The 21,992-nt window shown below is 40.2% G+C and overlaps 1 protein-coding gene across 1 annotated transcript in view; it reads right to left on the bottom strand.

The window, feature by feature from the left end:
• LOC118826685 (phosphatase and actin regulator 1-like) overlaps nt 1-17,826 on the bottom strand; it is a 120,125-nt gene extending 102,299 nt beyond the window's left edge. The window contains exon 1 of the mRNA XM_036597716.1: nt 17,715-17,826. Within this exon, the coding sequence (XP_036453609.1) occupies nt 17,715-17,826 (112 nt within the window). The remainder of the gene's footprint in view (nt 1-17,714) is intronic.
• Nucleotides 17,827-21,992: the final 4,166 nt, after the last annotated feature.

Here is a 21,992-nt window from a genome sequence, read left to right as displayed (position 1 = left end):
GAGGAAGCTTCATTAGTGAAAACAGCGGTGCTGTCATTCTCAGAGCGAACAGGCCTGCAGGGCTACAGCGCATCACTTTGGAACATTTGTGCACCTGGTCCGGTTCTGCCTATTAAGTGTTACTGGATCTCTCTGTGAGGTTCCACTGTAGGGTTTGTGTGGAAGAGAGACTTTAAGGGTCCACTTCGTGCATTTTTATCATGAGTGTCAACAGCAGAAAGGATTTATTGATCACGACATGGCAATTACAGCACCGGGCAGTGGCCTTGTTTAGCAATCATATTCAAATAAGATCAGGGGTCCGTCACTGGGATGCTGAATAATATCTGGAGCGCTTCATTGACATTCATCAAACAGTGACAATTACATTCATCAAACAGTGACACAATTCAGAGATATTAAAGACCCACTGGCTTTGCTGGAACGTCTCCTGACCTGTGCTGTGTCCTTGTACAGGTTGTGGTTTTCAGTACATACTTTAGTAAAGTAGAGGAGCCTGTTAGTTCTTGAAATAGTAGCTGTTTGTACACTCTTAAAAAAGAAGGTTCTTCCAGGGTTCTTTAGTTCTTTACTAACCTAACCATGAATGCTTAAGGAACCATGCATGCTCTTTGCATAATGAAACAGTTCTTCAGATTGATGGAGAATGTGCTGTAGATGGTTCTATATAGAACCTTATTGGAAAGGGTTCTATATAGCACCAAAACAGATTTTTCTACTGTCACAAGCTTGACATGATTACAATAGCAGAACCTTTTTGGGTGCTATATAGAACCCTTTTGAAAAGGTTTTATATTGGACCACCTACGGCACATTTTTCATCAATCTGAAGAACGCTTTAACCATGTAAAGGGTCATTTGAGCATTCATGCTTCTATATAGAACCATCTTCTTTACTGAAGAACCCATGAAGAACCATCTTTTTAAAGAGTGTAGTTTTGAAAAACTGAAGAAAACTTTTCATATTCAAAAAAGAGGATATTGTTGATTATAGTAATATACTGTTGTCTTAAACATACAGTGTTGTGCTGCCTTTAAAAATACAGTACAATTACTGTAAATGAACATTACAGTATGAGTGCTTTAAATATTAATTACAGTAAATAACTGGTAACTAGGCTGGTAAGTTACTGGAAATTTACATTGAATTGTTTTCATGGTGTATATAAATCTGTAGCAGCTGGAAAGCACAAAGTACTTTAATTAGAAAGAAATTACCGTAAACATCATTTAACCCTTAGAGACCCAAGCCGGTCCTTTGCTACCATCATATTTAAGCTCACAGTGTATCCAGTTCTGACTGTAGTAAGATGTCTGGGTTATTTACACCTGGGATGGAGTAAAACACACTTTTATTATTTTTTTAATGACACAAATAATACAAAAAATATATAATCTCTCTTGCTGTCTCCACATGCTTCTTCCAGGTAACGTTTGTTGGCCCTCACTAGCAGCACAGCAGGAAATACATTGGTGTATTTTTATTTATAAAACACTCTCTGGCCATATGCCAGCATATATTACTTCAATGATGTCTGTAAATAATGGTATTTATCAGACTCGCTCCAGTGGTTGGATCACATGCCAGGAACAGAGAGATTTTACTGAACTGGGAAAATCAGCCTTTAGTTACAGAGCAAGTGGCCAAGTCTGATTTGGATGGTCAGACTGTAGTTGCCTTTGCTTAAATATCTGCATAGGTTGTTGTTGTAACAATAAACGCTGACCAGATGGGGGCAAAACTTAGTAAAGCTGACCACAGTAACCAGCTAACAGAGATTTCACAGCAGTGCTTCGTGTTTTATTAACTACAACATGAACAGAATGTGACATCGGTGTAGGTCAGGGGTCGCAACCTAAATATTAAAGAGTCATTTTGTCCTTTCAACAAAAATCACCACAACATTTTATGTCCATTTTACTGTAGTAAAATCTTATCATCTTGACTGTAAATATGTCTCAGTATGTGCTGATGTACTAGTATAGGCTAAAAGCATAGTATAAATGAAAACGCAGACTTGCTTTGCTCTGCTTTAAGCTTTAGCTCAGCTATAGCTGCTTTTCTCGCATCTCTAACAGGAAACTTTTCCTCAAAAGTAGAAAAGTTTCTTGTAAAACGTTTCTTAATGTTCGACTTTTTACAAGGCTGAAGTCAGCTTCTCATTTGCCAGCTTATTGTTCGAATTTATCCGTTCCACCTTAAATGGTGCCTGAGACACCAGAATGCAACTTCCACACCATTTAAGGTGGAATGGGAGAATTCGAGGAGGAAGCTGTCTTCAGCACTGTGACTTTTAGTGTTTCAGTTTCTCGTTGCAGATTAAACATATCAGGAAACCAGCTGGAGTGATTATAAATGCAAATAAGTTCATTCATCTCCAAATTATCAATGTTTGTCTTAGAAAAAAAAGTTTTGCCATGGTGCAAAATACAGGGTGTTCTGGGAGATCTAGCACACCCTAATTAACCTCTTAGACCCCATGAATGTCTCAAAGTCAAAATTCTGGGGGACCCTGAAAATAAATTTATGACATTATGCCGTCCATTAGGGTAAATTAAACCGCTCAAATATTAATTCGGGGAAAGGCCATTGTTCAGCTGCCTCAGATAAAGATAAATTGCTTTACATATCATATTGTCAAGAAATTATTATAGCATATAATAGTATATTACTTATAATTGTACAACTTTTTGTTGTTCTTCTCAAACTCATACTGTATAAAATATTATTCAAAAATACCTCTAAGTTTAGTTTATGATTCAGTTGCATATTACAAAAGTTATTGATGTCACAAAAAAAAAGATTATAGCACGTGATACTGAACTCCTGAATGTTAGTGTACAGTAATAGACCTCTGACAGCACATGGCACAGCTCAGATTCAATCCAAGCAGTGTCCTGACACTTCATACACAGTGTTTTCATCCAGGTCACTTCTTGACCTGCAATCTTGAGCAGATCTACACCTCACAGGGCAGTCATTCAGTTTCTTATTTGAAGCTCTGAACTCTCTGAGATTTTGCTTTTTAAGCTGCTGTTGAATCAACTTTATTCCTGTTTCTCTAAGATTAGTGTTCAAACAGTGGAGGCTTTTGTGGAACAGTGCAATCTTTGCATTAGTCCACAGTAAATAGATTATGGAACGGCCATTATTCAACCAGACGTTGATTCGCATCTCCAGTTTTTTCACACTAGAGATCATAAATCATAGAGAATGGAACCAGACAGTGTACTTACTTCATAGGTAAAGAGATGCCACGTATACTTGTGAGATCTGAACTCCTTCATATTGTATCATCACCTCCTTTTGTTTAGGGTATTTTTTTCTGCAAGCTCATTTTTTCTTACCTCTTTTCTTATCTCTGCTGTGGTGCGGAGATGAGTTTACCCTCATCTAACACTCTGAATTCAGTTCATGAAGGCCTTGCTGATTAGCTGATGAGCTGAATCAGATGTGTTTAACGAGTCAGTGTGCTGAAGTCTGCAGTGTTTTGGCCTGCAGGGACTGGAGCCTGACACATGTGCTCTAGCTAATTCTTGAGAACACTGTTTGGTTAATTTTTGAGAATGTTTTTACATTAGAATGTTTCTCTGATTAATACATGAAAACGTTTCTCTGGTTAATTTGTCTGGTCAATTCTGGACAATGTTTCTCTGGTCAATTCTCTGGTTAATCCTTGAGATTTTTTCTCTGGTTTAGTCTTGGGAATGTTTCTCTTGTTAATTTTTGAAGACTTTTGTAACGGGACAGAACCAGCCAGATGTTCGTGGTCAAAAACTAGAAATGAGGCTTGACGTGTAAAGGGGTTGACAATACTCGTAGGCATAGGTCAAATCCAAAAAGGACAAAATACAGAAAAGAACAAACATAACAAAGATCCAAAAAGCAAAAAGGCAAAAAAAGGCAGAAAATTCAGAAACACGCTCATAATAAGACAAAATAGCAAACAGGAAACACTCAGTAGCTCTACTAGCACGGGGGTCAGCAACATGCGGCCCTTTTACTGCCCTGTTGCGGCTCCACAGCAGAATTAGATTTTTCGGCAAAACATAAAATAATTGGTAACACTTTACTGTAGGGTGCTGTTCATAAGGCTACATGACACCTATATAAGGTTGTCATTACAATTGACATAACCCTACATAGCTGTTTATGAATGCTTATTACAACAGGCGTCAACTGTCATAAAGGCTACTTTAGCTGACTTTGATCAAAATTGGCAAAAGTAACCTTTATAGCGAGTGACGCTTATTGTCAGTTGTAATGACAACCTTATGTAAGTGTCATGTAGCCTTATGAACAGTACCCTACAGTAAAGTGTTACCAAATAATACTCTTTTGCAGTAAAATAAAGCTCTGCTGATCGTTCAACACAGTTTTAACAAACGCTGGAGTTAATGTAGAACTGTTAATTCACCCTTTAACTACTGGTCACCATAGCAGCACAGACAACAGTCTAGCTAGTAGCTAACGGAAAGGCAAAAAGACAGATTTAAGACGAACATTGATAATTTAAAGACGAATGGACTTCTTTGCAATATAATCACTACAGCTGGTTTCTTGATACATTTAATCTGCAATGAGAAACTTTCAAACACAAAAACGTCAGTTTCTCGTTCTCCAGCTTCTTGTTTGAATTTTTCCGTTCCACCTTAAATGGTGCAGCACTTACATTCGGGCGCCTCAGGCATCATTTAAGGTGGAACGGGAGAATTCAAACAAGAAGTTGACAAGGAGGAGCAACTTCAGTCTCGTAACAATTTGCATGTTGAGAGACATTTTATAAGAAACTATTCTACTTTCACAGAAAAGTTTCCTGTCGGAGATGTGAGAAAAGCGGCTAAAGCTGAGCTAAAGCTTAAAGCAGAGCAAAGTAAGTCTGTGTTTTTGTTTATATTACATTACTGTACTTTATATTACGTTACTAATACATCAGCACATACTAAGACATATTTACAGCCAAGATGGACAGATAATGTTGTGGCTCCCAAGGTGGTTTGATTTTTGTTGAAAGGACAAAATGGCTCTTCTTAACATTCGGATTGCGACTCTTGTACTAGGAGAAGTAATACCTCGCGAAGAATCTAGTCTAAAGCCTGGGCTCATAAACTAAACTAGGACTAGTCACGTGACAAACAGAGCAGATGAAACAGATCAGTATTCAGGTGACTGAAAACTGTGATTAGTGGATTGCAGAGGTTGTGCAGTCACATGATCTCCCAGGGGGTTCTGGGAAATGGAGTCCTTGGGTGATTCGGAGTCGGTAGGTTGCATGATACTTCTCTCTCACTGCTGGATAACACTCAGTGTATTAACATTCAGTCCTTTATCACACTGTTTTCTACACTGTCACTTGATGGATAAGCGTGTATTATGCATTACCTTTAGTTCCTCAGCAGTAAGCACTATATGTGCTGTAAGAGAGCCGCCTTTATGATGGATGGAGTTAACAAACGAGTCTTCTAGAAGACGCAGTCTGTGCATCTTTGTCCAGAACTTGACAGTAAGCTTTTTCTGGGATTTTCCAATAAATATAATCCAAATTTGGCCAAAATCACATGACAAAAGGTCAATAACAACAATTGCGAATGACTGCTGTATTGCATAAGTTTATGTACTCAGTATTAAATGCAGAGAGAGAGAGAGAGAGAGAGAGAGAGAGAGAGAGAGAGAGAGAGAGAGAGGGTCCACAGAAGAGATCTGATGTCTGCTGAGATCCACTGCAGTAAAAACCAGCAATAAGCAATTGCTTTGGTGGTGACCTTGCAGTGTTTTCCAGGCTGTATCAGAGCGGTAAAGTTTTTATACAGTTCGTAATGTTTAAGGGACAGTTGTACAGGCTTTTCTCCAGCTCACCACATAAACTCAATACTGTCCACACACTGTTGAAAAAAAACACCAAAATTCCAATTTAACTCCTGCAGGTTCACCATCTAAACTACACTGACTTTAATGAACGTAAGGACGAAGCTGATTGAGCACAACACAGAATACAGCTTTTAAATAATCATTTCTTTCACTGAAGGAAGAAAGTTATCCAACATCAACCGGCCCCGTGTGAAAAAGTAATTGCTCCCCTTAGTAGTGGTGGTGTGCTGGTGTGGGGATGCTCTGCTGCTGCTGGGTCTTTCTGCATCTTGCCATAATTGACAGAATCATGAATTCTGCTCTCTACCAGAAAATCCTGCAGGAGAATGCTCGCTCCTCAGTCCGTGAGCTGAAGCTTAAGTGCAAGCAAGACAACGATCCAAAGCTCTGAATGTCTCAAAAGTAGCAGTTTTAAGGTTTTGGAGTGGCCTAGTCGAAGTCCAGACTCACTGAGGTGCTGTAGCAGCACATTAAACAGGCAGGTCCAACCTGAAGCCATCAGATGTGACACGTCCATAAAGAACCACAGAGAAGATCAAAGCCTGTGTGATTCTGATCTTTACAGAGACAAATCGCTGCATTTGAAGATCTTTTCAAGCTGTTTCATTCTTGTTCTGCTGAGCGCCAAATTGTGGAGCGGCAAATACTTAACTTGAAGCGTCTTTGAGTTCTTGAAAAGCGCTATGTTAGTATAATGTATTATTATTATTATTATTATTATTATTATTATTACTTGAGTTCATTTGCAAAAAATGTTGAGCTGACTGTGGTGAGTTATTCTAACACACAGCGCATTCTGAACTCTAACTAAGTCACAAAAAACATTTTTGTTCATTGTCAAGGTATCGCAAGTTCACATTCTCCAGCAGAAACGGTCAGACTCCAGCGCTGTTCTCCAGCAGAAACCAGTAAATCCATTCAGCCGATCAGAATGCAGTATTTAGGTTAGGTGACGCAACACTGTTGCAAACTGTTTTAGGCAGAATCTCAAACGGCTCCCTTCTCCCTACAAAGTGCAGCATGTAGGTCTTAAAATAACGGCTACTGCATCTAAATAGAGCACAGTGTGTCTAACAGAGAACCACTATGGATTCAGCCATGCGTGCACAAAATCATACTGGACATAAAGGGCAATATTCGGTTGTGAAAGCCAAAATTTCATAACTCACACAGTGCATTATATTGGAGCAGTGGCCACTTGAGGTTCTGCCTGAGGATTTTCCGAGGTTTGATCTTACCTGCGTGTTTTATGTTAGATGGAATGTTAGAATGTTAAATATCACACTTAGAGGAATTGTATTCATTAAATGGCTTTGTATAACTTTGACACATGAAGTGACCATTGGAGTTACCCACTTTTGCCCAATATATTGCTGTCAGGACAAAACCTTGTATCTCCAAAATGGTAGCTTCACAGGAGAAGGAAAAAAAAACCTACTTTACTTTTAATGTAAGTCAATGGAACCAGACTTTCTTCCAAGTCATTTTGGGTCATTTCTTTTAGTCTATTCATCATGAAATTTTAAATTTCATGAAAGTTTAATTTTGTTGTTACTTGTCTTGTTGTTGTTTTGTTGTACTCAATCAAAACAACCCAACAGCAGTTTGATTGATTATTACCTGGAATTCACAATTTAAAAAAATGATATATATGAAACTTCATTAACATAAACATATCTGTGTTTGCAAATGAACTCATAGCACCCTTGGCTTTATATTTCACCAGACTACTGCTTTAAAGACCCAGGGAACCTAAATCTGTGTTTTCTTTCTAATTAGGTTCGTCTTGTTCTTGTAGGCAAACAGTAACATGTATAATGTCACCAATAAATGGCTGATAAATTTCACCTGATTTTTCTCCTCTCAAAGTAAACTGGGTGGTCCTAACCTTGAGTAAAGCTCCCGTAGGCATCCCCCTGACCAATCACAAGGCTGTGTCTCTGGCCCCCTCCCACACAAAACAGTTTCAGAGTCAGACAAACCAGCATAACCAAAAGCTAGCGAGCTAGACCAGCTGTCTGTAGCTGTCTGCTGTCTGCAAGTCTGTCCGTTTTTTCGCTTGTTCCTTCATCCATCCATGTGCATGTCTTCATCTGGGACTTTTAATATGGCAGGGCTTTGAGCTCAAAAGATGTTGGAATCTCTGAATTAATGCATGATTTTGTGTTAACATGTAAATATTCATTGTGTTAACATGTAAAATATGTGCGCATTAATGTGTTATAAAGTGTAAAGACGCTTATTTTTAGTATTTGGATTTTGTCGCTGTTGGGAAACATAAATCATAAATCATGATGCTTTACTGCCACCTACTGGTGTAGCGTTATTGCTCAAACAACATACAGACCCAACAGACCAAATAATTTAAAAAATCTGTTTTTTAATTTATTTTAAAATATATTCTGAAAATGTATTTTTGGTAGAATTTTTATAAACATAAAATAACCGCATTGTTGAACAGTTTAAAGCTGAGCAAGTTTATTGCAATCTCTAAATGTCACGTTGGAGGCATAGAGGCTGTGCGAGTGGCTTTTATTACAGAATCAAAACTTAAAGTCCAAAAAATAGAATGGCGAAGGTCCACAAAAAGAACAAATCAGAAACCAGGAAACAAACAGAGAAAATACAAGACAAAGACTAAACCAAACAGGGGGTATCAATACACAAAGGGGAAACAAGCAACACCTGGGAAGAACGAGAGGGCGGAGCTACAGACACATGAAGACAATTACAAGCGGGGCAGGACCAGGGAGGAGACCAAACCAAAATAACAACAAAAGCACATGGAAAAACGTAAACAAAAAGCACATGGCCTAAACAGAGAAGACAAAACCGGACAAGATGTTACACTAAAAGTACGATTGCAGTTGAAAAGAAAGTTACCTAAAGCCAATTTTCAAAACACGATTCCTCCGATTCCTCCTGGTCCACTCCCTCTAAACGTTTCAGTTTATTGGCTCCTCCTTTAAGGGGGTGTTGCTCTTTCGTTATTTTCCCCTGTGTGATGAGGGAGGCTCAGCGCTCAGCTCACTATATCATGATCAACCCAAATGAAACAAAGGGGCTACATAAACATAGGCTCTAAGTTTTGTTGTTGGTTGTAATATGTGAAGTAATTCCTATTATGAATATGCATGTGTGTCCGGATTGGAGGCCTCCCATTGGCAGAAACCTTAAAAAACGTGTAAACATGCTTTTTTGGTCATGTTATGACAACTAAATTTTACATGTTAACACTCAATATTTATTAACGTGTTAATGTGCATATTTAAACATGTTTTGAGCCCAAAGACCTTCGATATTTTAAAGCTTTATAATGATTTTCACTCTGTATGAGGGGCAGAGCAGGCTAGGAGTGTTGGATAGAGAGCTGTCAATCAAGCTGCTCATGAGCCACACCCGCACAGTTCTCAAACAGGTCTGATTAGCGTTTTTTAAGCCATGTTTAATCAAATTTGTGTCTTATATTTTCATCCAAGCTTTGCTGGATGTTTAATGTAACACTCAAGTTTAGTATCATACAAACATTTTTAACATTTTACTCTCCACTGGGACTTTAAGGCTAAAGTGTTCCAGCCACGTGTCAAGTGTTGTGACCTTAATTCGCATTGACTGACGCTCTGCTGAACGGATGTAAAGCCATGCCTGGCTACAGAGCACAGAATACAGTAGAGATCCAATCTTGGGCGGTGAGTTTTTCCACACGGTCAGCCACTCCAACACCAACCCACACTCCTCTAACTGCACTCCGCTACGCTTGGATGAACATTTGTGCTGCAGCTCTGATCTTTTTAGCTGCACACATCTGACAGGCCAGATGCAGGCTTTTCACAGGCAAAGCATCTCCACTGCAGTCCACATGCAGATCTAGCCAACCTGTTTTAGACGCTAAGTGCTGTGCTCTCTCAGAGCCTACGGGTCTAAAATGGACCGACGGATTTAGAAGACGACACCAACCATCTGGAAACACCAGCACAAAATGACTTCTCCTATGCAATAGCATATTTGTTGTAATTTATTGTATCACGGTATGTAATGTATACTTATATATTTGAGGGACTGATGGTGTGATATGTGTATTGTTTCATATCCTAGTGATGTTACATATCCAGTCGCTCCACTTAAGTTCCTCCACTTAATCTGCAGTAAATGGAGGTCAGTGATATAATTCGCACTGAATGGAGGTCAGTGGTAATGTAACTGTAAAGCTTTTCTGTAATGTCAGTGTGACTCAAAGCAGTTCTTAGAAGGTCACGGCTTTAGCTCACTGTTGTTTTAACAGGGCCAGTGTTTGAAAAATAGAATAAAAGTTTGTCATAAAAAACTTTAGAATAAAAAAATATATGTGAAAAAAAGTTGACTGCCAAAATGTTACTCAAAGTCAAAAGTACCTAACTTTAAACATGTTCAAGTATCTAAAAATGATATGTAAATGTTTTAAAAGATCGCAATAAAAGTCAGTGCATTCTTTTTTTTAGTGGCAAACGGTGACTGTTAGTGCTAGACCCTTAGTTTAAGACATAAATGACAAAACTCATTCAAAAAAAGAAAACAATTCACACCTCTGCATTGCTATTTTCTAGCACCCCTATGGAATTTCCCATAGTATGTTGGGATTTAGATAATCGTGGTGCATTTGAACACTATTTTGGCCATTGTAGATTAAGCACAGACATTTGGAGCTGCTAAAGACATTCTGTGTGTTTTATCTGGAGACATTAACACATATTTTGACCTTCAGTTTTACAGTGACTCTTTCCGGAAAAAGTCCATAGAACTGCCGCCACTGTTTTCCTTTCCTAACTACTGACTATAACCTGGTTAGACTATGGTTAGCATTCGGAGTCAGTGACATATCTAGGACATCCAAAAGCCTTAGAAGGACATTTATTATTATAAAATTGGTCCATCCATTGTAGATCAAAAGAGTGATTCCACTATCAGCTCCTAATTTTGTTGGTAATTAATGTAACATTAGGCCTTCAGTTCAGCTCCTGAAGACCTGACCAATGGGAGTGTGGTGCTGTGACTAATGGGCAGTACTGCTTTGCGCATGAATTAGCATAGTGTAGTTCAGTGGGTAACACCTCTGCCTTCTATGCTGTAGATCGGGGTTCAATCCCTGCCTGGGTACACCCTACACCCTACACTACACCAATAAGAGTCCTTGGCAAGACTCCTAACACTACCTACCTGTAAGTCACCCTGGATAAGAGTGCCAAATGCCTTAAATGTAATGTAAAAATGTGACTACTTAAATACAGTAACAAAATAGGATTTCCAAACTACTATAGACTACAGTGGGGAGTCTAATCCACTTTTTTAAAAAGCCCTAAAAAGATCATAAAGCAATGGTTTGGAAAAACAAGAATGCAAGAATGAATTTAACAAATTACCCCCACATTTAGTGTTTGAAGCTTCCTTCTTTAGCTTTGCACTGGAGCCACAAGGCTAATGTAGCTAACAAGTGATAGAAGCTTATAGCCTCCAATTAGCATGTTTAGCTATTTGATGCACTTTTGTTCACGTTTACAGGTTACTGTATGCTATGCACTGTTAGAAACCACATCAGGAAGTCTATGTGAGGCTAGGATAATTGGTGGAGTGTGAACTTCCATTACTTGTTGGCTACATTAGCCTCACAACTGGAGGGCAAAACTAAATAAGCAAACTGTAGACCCCAGGAATGTGTTGGCTGATTGACTACATTTGAGTTAAGGGGGTAAAACTGTAAATTTGGTCAAACTACCACTTTAAGGGACTCTAATGCAGTTCTTGGCAGCTTCATCTGTGTAGTTGTGTAAACACAGCTTAGTCTGCGATTCACGCAGCTATATACAGTCTCATGTTTCAGGAGGGACGAGTATTTACACTGATTAATGATGTCCAGTGCTGCTCTGTAAAGCCGCATCATAGCACTCTGTATCAGTAGGGCTGTCACTATAAGTACATTAGCAGTAGAGTCAACTACAGATTACTAAGACAATTAAATAAGTAATTACATGTTTTGAAAAAGGCCACACAATAACAAATTATGTAGATATTTTAGAAGATTACAAAATAATTTGCCTTTGAAAATAATTAACTTTAAAATATAAAATGCATTTGGAATCATTTGCCATATTAAGAAATTTTTGATTTTATATATACAATAATAACTCATACATTGAACACCACAGTGTCACTGCTGGACTGAGAATAGTCCACCAACCAAAAATATCCAGCCAGCAGTGTCCTGTGGGCAGCGTCCTGTGACCACTGATGAAGGACTAGAGGATGACCAGCACAAACTGTGCAGCAGCTGATGAGCTATCGTCTCTGACTTTACATCTACAAGGTGGACTGACAAGGTAGGAGTGTCTAATAGAGTGGACAGTGAGTGGACACAGTGTTTAAAAACTCCAGCAGCACTGCTGTCTGATCCACTCAGACCAGCACAACACACACTAACACATCACTACCACATCAGTGTTACTGCAGTGCTGAGAATGATCCACCACCCAAACAGTACCTGCTCTGTGAGGGTCCATGGGGGTCCTGACCACTGAAGAACAGGGTAAAAGGGGACTAACAAAGTATGCAGAGAAACAGATGGACTACAGTCTGTAACTGTAGAACTACAAAGTGCACCTATATAGTAAGTGGAGCTGATAAAATGGATAAAGAGTGTAGAAACAAGGAGGTGGTCACAATGTTATGCCTGACTGATGTGTGCTATTTTTCGATCCTGGTTATGCGCGTGCTCGGCCGCCAGCCGCCTACAGCGTAGAGCGCTGAGAGAGCAGTGTGGGCGATGCTAATCTGCAAATACTCATTGAGAAAATACACCTCCGTTTATGAGACAGCAGCAAGCTGCTTTGCGTTTATTAGACAGAGTAGTGTTGTGTACACTCTTACAAAAGATGGTTCTTTAAGGGTTCTTTAGTTAAGAGAATGGTTCTATATGGAAACACGCACACTCAAAGAACCATCTGCATGCTTAACGTGTCCTTGCATGGAGAAATGGTTCTTCAGACTGACGGAGTATACTGTATATGGTTCTATGTACAATAAGGGTTCTGCTATTGATTCTGATGTCAAGCTTGTAACAATATAAGAGCCCTTTTTGATGCTATATAGAACCATACACTCTAAGAAATATAGGTACTAAACTGTCACTGGGGCAGTTCCCCTCTTGTCACTGGGGTGGGACCCTCAAGGGTACAGCTCAGTACCTTTAGTCAGGGAACATAACTGTACCATAATCCATTGAAGTTATATTGTCTAAGTTGTACTGACTCCACACACCCCGTCTCGTCTCCAGGCTTTTATTTTACTGTTCTGTTTTAAAATATTCGGTTATGAAAAGGTGCAAATACAAACTTTTCACCTGAAAAAAACTTATTTAAGGTTCACAATTAGACCTTAAAACCACTGTTGTACCTCTGAGGGCACATTTACTTTGTACCTTGATGAAAGAAAAATGTACCTGCGCAGAACCTTTATTTCTAACAGTGTACACAACACATTCTCCATCTGAAGACCCATTTCACAATGCAAAAAACCATTTAACCCTGAACTGGTTCTCCATAGAACTGATGGTTCTAAATAGAACCATTGCGTTTACTAAAGAGAATCTGAGAGATAAGAGAAAGAAAAAGACTGTAGCTGTTAAAAGCCTCAATGTTCTGATGTCTACATTCAGTTCACAGGCCTCCCAGAAGAGTAGAGGCTGTTATTGCAGCAAAAGTGGGGCAAGCAGGGTTGCGGGTCCTTCTCTTCAGCCTCTACACTAATGACTGCTTCTCCAAAGAACCAGCTGTGAAAAGCCTGAAGTTTGCTGAAGACACCATTATGGTGTCACATCGCTCGATACCTCATAGTTTGCCTACAGAAAGGAAGTCAAGCAGCTGGGCACCACCTGCTGCTGAACACGCATAAGACTGTGGACTTCAGGTACAACCTTCCTCCCCCCCTCAACATCAGTGGCTCTGTGGTTTCCACTGTGGAGTCACTTAAACGTCTCGGCACCACCACATCCAGGGATCTGAAGTGGGAGAGGAACAGGCTCTTCATTGCCAAGAGAGCACAGCAGAGAAGCTTCATCCTGAGACAGCTGAAAAAACCTGATGCTGAGCCTGATAATCCAGTTCTACACAGAGATCGTCGAGTCCATCCTCACATCATCCATAACCATCTGGTTTGGTTCCTCCACCTCGCGAGAATGAACCAAGCACATAATCAGGACAGTGGAGAGGATCACTTCAGGACATCTACAGCAGCAGGGTGACAAAGTGCGCCAGCAAAATAACAGCTGACCCCTCTCGTCCTGGACATCAGCTCTTCCAGACACTCCAATCTGGTAGAAGATTCAGGCCCATGGAAACCAGCACAGCCAGACTTGCTAACAGCTTTTTCCCCAGAGCTGTAGGGTATGTGTGTGTATATGTATGTATGTAAATATATCAAATCTTTATTTATTTTATTTATTTTTTTGGATTTTCCCCAATTTTCTCCCCAATTTAGTCGCATCCCCCAATCACAAAATACCACCAGCGCTAGGAGGTGAAGGCCAGCACAGGCTTCCTCCAAGACCCTGTGAAGAGCCACCACATCTTTTGGAACTGCTGCTCATGTGTTATGATTAAAGTAAGTTCATACAACAGTTTATTACACTGAGTGCACATGCAGACACCTTAAAGTGGCTTTTTAGATCATATTTGCTGTATAAAGACCCCCACCTTCTCTTATACAGTCATTTTCCCCCAAATTTTGGTGCACAATTTCTTTTCGTTATTCTGAAAAATAAAACACGAAATATAAACAGTGCCATAACTTTTGCACAGTCCACATTTTACATTTCCTCTTCCCTCCCAGTGTTTTAAATTCAGCAAATAAACAGTAGCAGTGCATTAAGATGTGTAGAGGTGTGTTCTATGTAGAGGATGTGTTCACTTACTTTCACCTAGAACCCATGTGTCAAACACAAGGCCTGTGGGCCAGATCAGGCCCTCGACACAGTCCTGTATATAATATTAGGTTGTTTCACAATGCACTGGACTACAGTCCCCAGCATGCACTGCAACGTAATGTGTGCTCTGACTCACCTACACCAACAACAGTCTATGGGACGGCAGTTACACCTCAATTCTATACAGTTCTACACAGTTCCACACCGGTCATATCACCAAACAACTAACTACAGTTCAGCCAATATGAGCACTTAATGTCAGCTCAGCAGCTCAGAAACTGAGCCCTAGTCTTAATGAACTTGCAGCAAAGGAAGGATTCTAGTTTAGGGGTCTAGTTCAGGGGTCCAGGGGTCTAGTTCAAGCAAACAGGCAGGTCTGAAAGACTGAGCTCCTGGGGACATTAACATTGTGAATAGTTCAAGTATTCATGTAATATTTCAAGATCTACAATAAGGGTTTATATTTTACTGTTGAAGTTTTTATGTATTTTGAATAAACAATGGTCAGTTTGATTTTTAGCAAAATGCTAATTAAAAAGGAATTAAAAATGCAGGCGTCCTCTGCCCCACAGATTTGTTGAGATTCTTTAATACGGCCCTTTTAGTGGTCGAGTTTGACACCCCTGACCTAGAAAATCAACTAAAAGTCCTGTCATTTGGACAGGGGCGCGCAAACTTTTGCGTATGACTGTAGAGGGCAGAGTCAGCTCAGAGTGAAACACACTGCACCACCATCACTGCCACTGCTGAAAACACAGGCAGGCATAACGCTGACACAGCACACGCTGCACGGCACATGGAGAACTGCATGAGGGCATCTGCATGAGGTGAGGACCGAAGCATTGTGGGATTTGTAGGCTACACTACGGTGAGATCTTAAATCTTGTCCGTTTGTCTAATATTTCTCATTATGAGTGTGTAAGATTAGAGAAGGCACTGATCTGATATCAGGTATCGGAGTCGGTTTGAGTAGTTTGAGCACGATAGTCTACATATAAACAATTACCTTAAAGGGAAACTCCACTGATTTTTTCAAAATTTCTGATTCTGTCAGTGTTCGAGATGTAAAGTCACTCAGAGTGTTTTGGTGTGAAATATTTCAAAGGACGCTTCAGTAACTTTTTAAAATCCCAGGATTATTGCATGGTTTATGAATCTCTGTTTCTGCTAAAGTTGGTTAAAATGTTGATTTTGATACTGATATCGAAACAACAACTTTCTTTATCTAAATATTGACTTTGCATCTTGGAGTAATAAATTAGTATCTTGAAATAATGACTTACTTTCCTGAAATATTGATTTAGTATCTCGAAATGACTTATTCTCTGGAAATATTGATTCAGTTTCTTGAAATATTGACTTTTTTTTCAAAATATTGATTCAATATCTCAAAATAAGGCTTACTTTCTCTAAATATTTATTTAGCATCTCAAAATAATGAATTATTTTCTTGAAATATTAATTTACTATCTCGAAATAAAGACTTATTTTCTCAAAATATTGATCCAGTATCTTAAAATAATGACTTATTCTCTCGAAATAATGAGTTGATACAATTCCAGTGAGTCAGAAAGTCATTATTTCGACGCAGTAAGTCAATATTCTGACACACTGCTGCCAGAAACAGCGTCCTCTACCTGTCAGAATGAGCTTCCATCCTTTTTTACCTTAAAAAAGTATAAATTATATGAACATATTAGGATACAGGGAAAAAGTTTACACTGGGAACAACTTAAAACCTCTGCAGCAAAACAGCTCTGGTGCCTCTTTTACACTTCTTATGTGGTCACCGCTGCGGGCTGGTCCGAGTCCCAGCCCTTCATCATTGGGCGGTGAGAGCGCAGACAGCCCGGGCTGAACAGGGCGGGACTCCATGAACAAGGGCACTGCAATGTCTATGGCGGCAGAGTCCCAGCACAGACCAGGGGAGGAGGCTCGAGCAAGGCTGCAAGCATCGCTGTGAATAGCAATCATTAATAAAGGGCCAGAGCCAAAGAACCCGTCCCACACGAGCGGTGCTTGGAAGGCAGTCCACGTCCACAGTTAACCAGGCGGCAAGAGGGGGCGAGCGTTTCAGCACCACGGCGCGGCGGACAGCTCCTCCCGCCAACACCGGGCGCCTATGGGGCTTTCCTGCTCTGCCAGATCGCCAGCTCGTGCGATCATCAGCCCTTATGAACCCGTCCTCCAACCATCAGTCCCAACACTGCAGCACGAGCACGGCTAAAACGGCCAGAAGCCAGTCATTCAGTAGGCCAGTGGAACTGTAGTACAGTGCTTTTTTTACTCGCACTGACTCAGCGATAGAAACGATGCCAGGTCGCCATGGCAACAAGGGATGCAAGCTGGATGCTCACTCGGCATTTTGCACATCTGCAAACTGCAGGAAAAGGATGCTTTGGGGAGGGGAGGGGAGGTGGAGAGGAGTGTGTGTGTGTGGGGGGGGCAATCAGCACCATATATAAGCCCCTTACTGACCTTTATTGGATTCAGTCCAGAAATCTGACTGGGAAAGAGCCGTTACAGCCATTTGGTCGGGACTCCTGGATGATTAGCCGCCTGTATTATGTAACAGAGTCAGTCAGCTCGCTTGGTAATCCAGCAGCGCTTAGGTAACCGAACATCACGCCGTTTTTGAAGCGCTCTCGAAGCAAGACGTGCGCTTTACATAAGGAGGTGACAGTCTCACCAACTGAACACAGGCGGTGCCATTTAGTTTAGTTGCTATCTTCAGCAGATCAAGCCCTTTACAAGCAAACGTCCCGGTTCTGTCCACTAGAACACAAATGAGCCCCCCACCCCCCAATCATAAACCACAATAACAGCATTGAGAGCAAGAAGCGTACTGTGAGGAGGGGGGGGGAGGCCACGTGCGCCGTGCCACCCGTGCCTTACCTGCTCTCAGGCTGAACGGTATCCTGCCCTCGCTCAGGTACGGGAGGTCGCTCTTGGACCGCCCCCTCCGGACAGGCCTGCGGTCAGCAGCGTCCTCCGGGCAGGCCGCCATAGACCCGGAGCCCCGGAGAGCCGCGGCGCTCCACTGCTGGGACACTCACTGCTGCTCCGGGCAGCCAACGGAGAGAATGAATAACAGAAGGGAGAGAGAGAGAGAGAGAGAGAGAGAGCGGACCAGCCTGGCTCTGCTGCTTCCAGCCAATCAGAGCTCAGAGCCCGCCCACTTCACTAGAGAGCAGCTCAGACTGGAGCTACACTTCGCCTAATGCATGTTAAACCACAGAACACTGGGATACTTCATCTCTCATTATTCACCTCTAAAACGAACAGATTAAATAATGCTAATAAATAAAAAATAACGTCTTCACGTGTTTATAAAAACACAAACACTGTGAAGTCTATGGAAGTCCAGAGAGGCCATGAGGTAGTTCTAATTTTCTGGACTGTTGTTTTGAGATAACAAGTTAATTATCTTGTTATCTCAAGATAACTAAATTGCTATCTTCAAATAACAAGATATTTATCCTGTTATCTCGAGATAACAAACGTTATTACCTAAGATAACAGTTAATTATCTTGTGATCTCAAAATAACAGTGTTGTTATCTTGAGATAACAAATTACTATCTTGTTATCTCAAGATAACAATCCAGAAAATTATATGAGATGCGATGAAGTAAGCAGACATTTTCAGAAGGTTTTTAAATGAATATCTATAAAAATCTTTAAATGCAAATGATGCAACAATGCAAATATCTCTCAGGTGAAACACAGCATTTACAGTTATTTTATATGAACATAAAAAAAGATGGTTTTTTGGGCCTTTGCTCATTTTCTGTGAAGAACATATAAAATAACTCATTTTCAGTGTCTTCACTCTGTTCACCCCCCACACATTCATATTACACATGTGGTGTTTGGTGAACCCATAGGGGATAAAAGTGTGGAGGTGCGGTGTCCTTCACTCTGTTCTCCTCCTACATGGCCTGCTGTTAGTGCATGTGGGTGTATGTGTTTGTATATGTGTGTGTGTGTGAGAGAGAGAGAGGGTGGACAACATGGACAGGCTGCTGACTGGCTACAGCTGCTAAAGGAGAACCCTACACTGGACACTTGTGATATTTTAAACATCTGGTATTTTTACATAAATTGGCTGTGTCGATTTAAAAAACAATAATGCGGTGGGTCCACCAGACCACTGAGTAACAAACACATCAACACCACACAAGGGTTGAATTGTTCTTTGCATGGTGAAACGGTTCTTCAGATTGATGGAGGATGTGTTGTATATGGTTCTATATAGAACCTGTTTGAAAATGGTTCTACATACCAAAAAGTATTCTGCTGTTGTTATGAAGTTAAGCTTGTTACAATGTAAGAACCTTTTTGGTGGTGTAAGGAACTATTTATAACACATTCTGAAGAACCATTTCACCATGCAAAGAACCATTTAGCATGAAAAGACTTCTAAATAGAACCATTGTCTTTACTACAGAACCATTGAAGAACCATGTGTACAGGGTAAAAGACAGATGCCACTTTTTCATTAGTTTTATTTCTTGACATTTTTCAGTGTCAGAAAAAAGAAAAGAATACATGCAGTGTATTTAGCAGAAAACTACATAGAACACTCAGCATTAAAGTACACTATTAAGTCTATTTGGAAAGTCAAAGGGTAAAAGTGAAAACAGAAATAAATAGAAGTTTCCAGGCCTGGAATTCAAAAAATGATTAAAAGCTACAGAGAAAATGGGACTCCTAGCAGCCACCTGGAAGACCTGGTAGACATCAAAACTGCCCCCATCAGATAAACAGCACCTAAAGCTTTCATCTTTGAGAGAGAGGAGAAAATCAAGCTGCTTCAGATCTGAGAACATCCACAGGTGTTTCTGTCCATCCTTCCACTGTGAGAAGACGACTCAGCACTATGGGTCTGAAAGTAAAAAAAAGAAAAATAAATAAATAAAAAACAAAAAAAACTCCAATTCCAGACCTCAGTATCGTTGAATATGTTTACTTGATTGGGAGAAGCAAAAAATGCAAAACCAGCTTCTAAGACTGAACTTGCAAGATGGGCAAAAACATCCTTTCAGATCTCTTTGAAAACCCGAAAGCTCCTGAAGCCTCTCAAAAAGAACACAATAAAGGACGCTGTAATAATTAAGAAGCTGTAATAAAGGCAAAGGGTTGACACAGTGAAATATATATATATATATATATATATTCTGAGGTTTGTGATAGACTGATGGCCTAAAAGACAAAACAGTATAAAGAAGGTAAGTTTAAAAGGTTTTTTTTTTATTAAGGTATCACATGAATAAGAATTTATTAATTCACATAAAGTATATAAATATGTTTGTTCTGTCATTGGCTGAGAGGTTGGTCAACTTGGCCATAATGGTCATACTGGAAAAGCTGGTTGACCTGCTTAGTCATGCTAGTCAATCAACTTGTTTAAGCTAGTCAACTGCCTTGGTCATGCAAGTAAGTAAAACCAGACACAGTAGTGACATGTTCAGTCTCGTCCTCATCTTTGAAGATCCATGGATCCTGGAAAGTTTGCAGGAGTGATCAGTATTTATTGCACTGGTGAGTGGAGGTTGACTTTTGTTGGTTTCCTGCACACAGTGACGTTGAGAGCAGCGTGGAGGTGGATCACTGTAGACTTTGTTGCCTGAAAGTTAGAGACTGACCCAGGGAGCAGAGCTTTCTTTTTTTTTTGGTTGGTTGGTTTGTGTGCTTTGGTTTTAGGATGTCTACCTGTTAAAAATCAATTATACACCCCTAATGTAGTCAATTAGGCAAGACATGTTTGGTGTCTGAAGTTGGCTTCTTTAGTTTTGTACCGGAGCTACAAGGATAATATAGCAAAAAGTAATAAAGGCTTATACTCAGCCAAATAGCACAGCGTCCATCTCCTGCCTAAATCATCACACGCTTGTCTCAAACCACGTTGAGTTAATTCTGTGGTACATTATGAGATAACAGGGGTCTTATCTCCATTTCCAGCTTCTCAGACTGCATGGGATGTGACTGAAATGTCAAATTCTGTGGCAGACTGTGCGACATCAGTGGTGCTCTTGGGCTAAAAGTCTTTTTAAAAGATTTTTTGGATCAAGGCTTATGCATGTAGATGATGACATTCTGCTTGTGCCTTTTGTTTTTTTTTGCAGACAAAACTGGGTCTTGTAACAAAAAAAGGCACCAGTGGCACATTTTGTAGAAAGAAGAAAGTTTGGCTGGTAAAAATAGGCCAAGATGGAATGCCTCTTTTCCAAAGTGAGTAGGCCAGTTTCAAGGCAGGTCACTCTGTAGACAGGCATGTCAAACTGGGGACCGTTTAGGCTAAAGTGCTGTGGATATTAGCCTTTACCCTCATCTGAATCAGCTGAATCAGGTGTGTTTAATGAGGCACCGTGCTGAAGTCTGCAGTGTTTTAGCCCGTCAGGACTGGTGCCTGACACATGAGCTCTAGTGCTCTATGCAAACTGAAGGCTGTGACAGGCTAATGGCCCTTATTCATCGGTCAAATCTGATCATAAAACGAGTGCACACAAGTTTAATCAACAGTTTTGATATTCAGTTTCATCTTTGGCGTATCTGTACCATCAAACTCACGTTTGGCAGAAGTGCATGTCATTTTTAACATAACAGGCTGTTTAACAGCCTGAAAAAAATGCTAGATTTGCGGTTAACTAACCAAAACTATTATCAATATCATCCACATGTGGGAGTTGTGGGAGAGCAAGGTGCAACTTGGAGGCCAGCTATTGTGACAGTCTGTCCATTAAAGCACAGGAGGATGAATAAACACACAGAGACATGGACAGTTGCTCTGTATGTAGCCTTCCCTAATGTTAATGGAGATATTTTGCCCAGGTACAATATGTATAAGTCATGTAATAGGCCATATTGATGTTTACAATAATGAGTAAATGCTCCTCTTTTAAGGAAATGTATGACTCTTTTGCATGGTCACTTTATGGCTCTCAACTGGTCAGGGCAAGCCTTTCCTATTTATTTCTTAATAAATGCCTTAATTAATGTCAGTACATTTTTGCAACAGGCAAAATAAGTACACTGTCCCTTTTCAGAGATTCATGACTCGCCCTGTTGCATCGTTTTAGTGGTCATTTCACGACCCTTTAACTGGAGATTTACGAACTTTCAGGGGATAAAAAAGACACTTTTATTTTCTATATATATTAATTTTTATAAT

The sequence above is a fragment of the Colossoma macropomum genome, unplaced genomic scaffold (genome assembly GCF_904425465.1).
Source record: "Colossoma macropomum unplaced genomic scaffold, Colossoma_macropomum, whole genome shotgun sequence".
Classification (NCBI taxonomy): domain Eukaryota; kingdom Metazoa; phylum Chordata; class Actinopteri; order Characiformes; family Serrasalmidae; genus Colossoma; species Colossoma macropomum.
This window is presented reverse-complemented; position numbering and strand designations above follow the sequence as displayed.